Below are 2,692 nucleotides of genomic sequence, written 5' to 3' on the forward strand. Positions count from 1 at the left end.
ATAAAAACCCGGAGGGTGAAAAATGCTTTCCGAAAGAAAATTCGTCAACACCAACGGCAGGAAGCAATTCCGTTCTAATGAAAAAAGCACATCTTTTTCTTGCAGTTTGCTTCTAAAATTACATTTTCTGAAAGATTTTTGCTCAAAGTTATAAAATATATAAAAATCTGCTTTTTTTTAGAGAAGTCGCTGAAAATTGATAAATTTAATACTTCTTGTCAAAACTTTGAAATTTCGTATAAAAGTGACTATAAGTGAAAATTAGTAGAGTCGTATGGTATAAGAAATAAACGCTATTATAAAACTTTGCTATTATGGTTTATTTCATCTGTAATGATAAGAGCAGTAATTATAAAAATAATGAGAATAATAATAATGATGATGATAGGAGAGTGTTGTGAGTGTGTATATATTAATATTATGAAAGTAACGATGGTAAATAACGGCAGAAATACACGGTCGAAATAGAGTCTGTTGAAACAATGGCAGGTGTACAGTTGGAGAAAGTCAGCGAGCTGGATTTATAGAACTAGAAAAATAATAGTAAGGAATAGCAGAAAAGGGGAAAAAGGTAAGTGGAGTATATGCAGTTTCAATTAGAGATATGTTGAGTTGATCATAATGCACAGGAGGAAGGGATTGGGTATGTTTGAGGTAAGTCGAAATCTATTTTCATAAGATGTAGTAGTGTACTCCTATGTTTGTGTGAAACAATAGAATATTAATTGGATGTGAATTTTTAAATGAGAAATACTCATGATTTCGTATGGATGGCACATGGGGGATAAAAACGGGAAATTACCTAAAGTAATGCATACATTTACTTTCAGAGGAGCTTTATATGAAGTTGAAAGTTTTTGTGATGATACTACAGAAGTTCCATACTGTTAAGCGCATGGAAAATCAACTGTGTTGAAAGAATACACAATTCATATAATAATACAAATCAAAACGGCATTTATTAGACGTATAATGGAACTCGAAGTCAGAAGAGAGCAGGCAGTGATGCAGGTGGCGCACAGTAAACGATAGATAGAGTTAATAAGCCAGGGTAACAGTGCAAGGAACACTGAAGATAATATGTAAGACAGAGCTGCCGGTGCTACACCGTAATTTAAGATAAATCCAGCAAGCAGAAGCTGAACTGCATTACCAGCAGCCAAAGACAATAAGTGATAAATATTTTATACGTTGATATAGAATGGTATCAGTTAAATATAAAAATTGAGATTATTTAGATGAACTGACTGCCTTTGTGAAAACTATTAACAGAACAAAAGCTACTGTAGCAGCTTTCCAATACAGAATACAGACAGAGAATCATGTCAAACAAAAGACTGAACCTCATAATTTTAAATAACCATGGAACAATGTAATCAAAACAAGTGCAACCTAAAACAAGCAATCGCACTTGCAGTGGCCCGACAAGATGCATAGGCTAAAACTCTTTTCTTTGTTCCTTCATTTGAATGATTTTTCACTCCCAGTCAACGCTAGGCAACACCACACGCACCAGTCTGCACGGAATATAAGTACCACAAAAAAGTCGGCAGCGCCCAACATGAACATATACTTGGTTTTACTTCTTCTGGCATCGAAGCTCGCAGTACCTGCGTCTACAGAAGAGGAACAGGCTGCAGTAGCACCTCGAACCTGTGCCAGCTTGAATTTTACCTCAACAAAATGAAAGAAAATCTCCAACGCAAACTGTCCCAGAACGACGCAAACCTGCAGTCCTTGCGGCATGCGAAGCTGAAGTACAGACTGGCCTCAGCCGCCGCAGCAGACATAACAGAAAGTTGCCTGATCGCAGCACTGGAGGCGAAAGCAGCAGAGCTATTAGAAGCCGCAGAAGCGCAGCAACAAACGACCAAGAACATGGTTAGCAGCGCAATTCAAGAGGTCCAACAACAGCTACATGCAGCGGCGGCGGCTATTGCTCTGGCTAACAGCAACCGCCAGGTCAACGGAGCAAGCGGCGCAAAACTCTTATCATCCACGGCAAACACAGTAACGACCGAAGTAACAGGGAAGCTGACGACCAGTGTGCACTGCGACCCGTCGGCATCGGTGCAGGAAGGCAAGATACAAAAGCACGACCCGAATCCCGCGGAGCTGGTGGAACTGCCGTACCTAGATGCGGCGAAGCTGCACACGGCCATGCCAGGGGCAACTCTGACAATGAAATTCAGCGGCAGCTGCAGCGCAGCAGCTGACACCGCAACCACCCTACAGGCGGCGCTAAATAATTGCGCACAGGCGAGCATGCCCAACCTGAACCCCACGATAACTGCAAAAGGCAAACAACTGTCAGACCTGACGGAGCTACACTCCAAAGTACAGATGTACACAGAGAACGATAGAAGCAAACCATGCGATCCGGCAAATGCCGGTGCAAACGAAGCGACTGACCACAAAAAATACTACCTGCACATAATATGCACAGCCTTGAAACACACGCAAAAGACCCACGAGCTTCCGGCTTTAGATGGCCCGACACTATCGCAAGACAGCACCAACCAAAGAGCTGTAACCAGATGCTTCCCCCAATTCCAACAGCTAACGGACCCTAGCAAAACACCTTACAACGCTGCCCTAGTTAACTTTCTAAAAGAGGCATGTGGCAAAGATACAGAAGCACACACCAAAAAGTTTACGCATCTTGTGGAAAAGAAAAAAGTTAATGTTTTCA

At 41.5% G+C, this 2,692-nt stretch overlaps 1 pseudogene across 1 annotated transcript in view; it reads left to right on the forward strand.

Annotated features, from left to right (window-relative positions):
- TEOVI_000847800:pseudogene overlaps positions 1–35 on the forward strand; it is a 1,335-nt pseudogene extending 1,300 nt beyond the window's left edge. The window contains exon 1 of the mRNA in view: positions 1–35. This exon is cut by the window's left edge and continues 1,300 nt beyond it. Coding sequence covers positions 1–35 — 35 coding nt within the window.
- The last annotated feature ends 2,657 nt before the right edge of the window (positions 36–2,692 follow it).

The sequence above is a fragment of the Trypanosoma equiperdum genome, assembly GCF_001457755.1.
Source record: "Trypanosoma equiperdum strain OVI genome assembly, contig: ctg_1677, whole genome shotgun sequence".
NCBI classification, from domain to species: domain Eukaryota; phylum Euglenozoa; class Kinetoplastea; order Trypanosomatida; family Trypanosomatidae; genus Trypanosoma; species Trypanosoma equiperdum.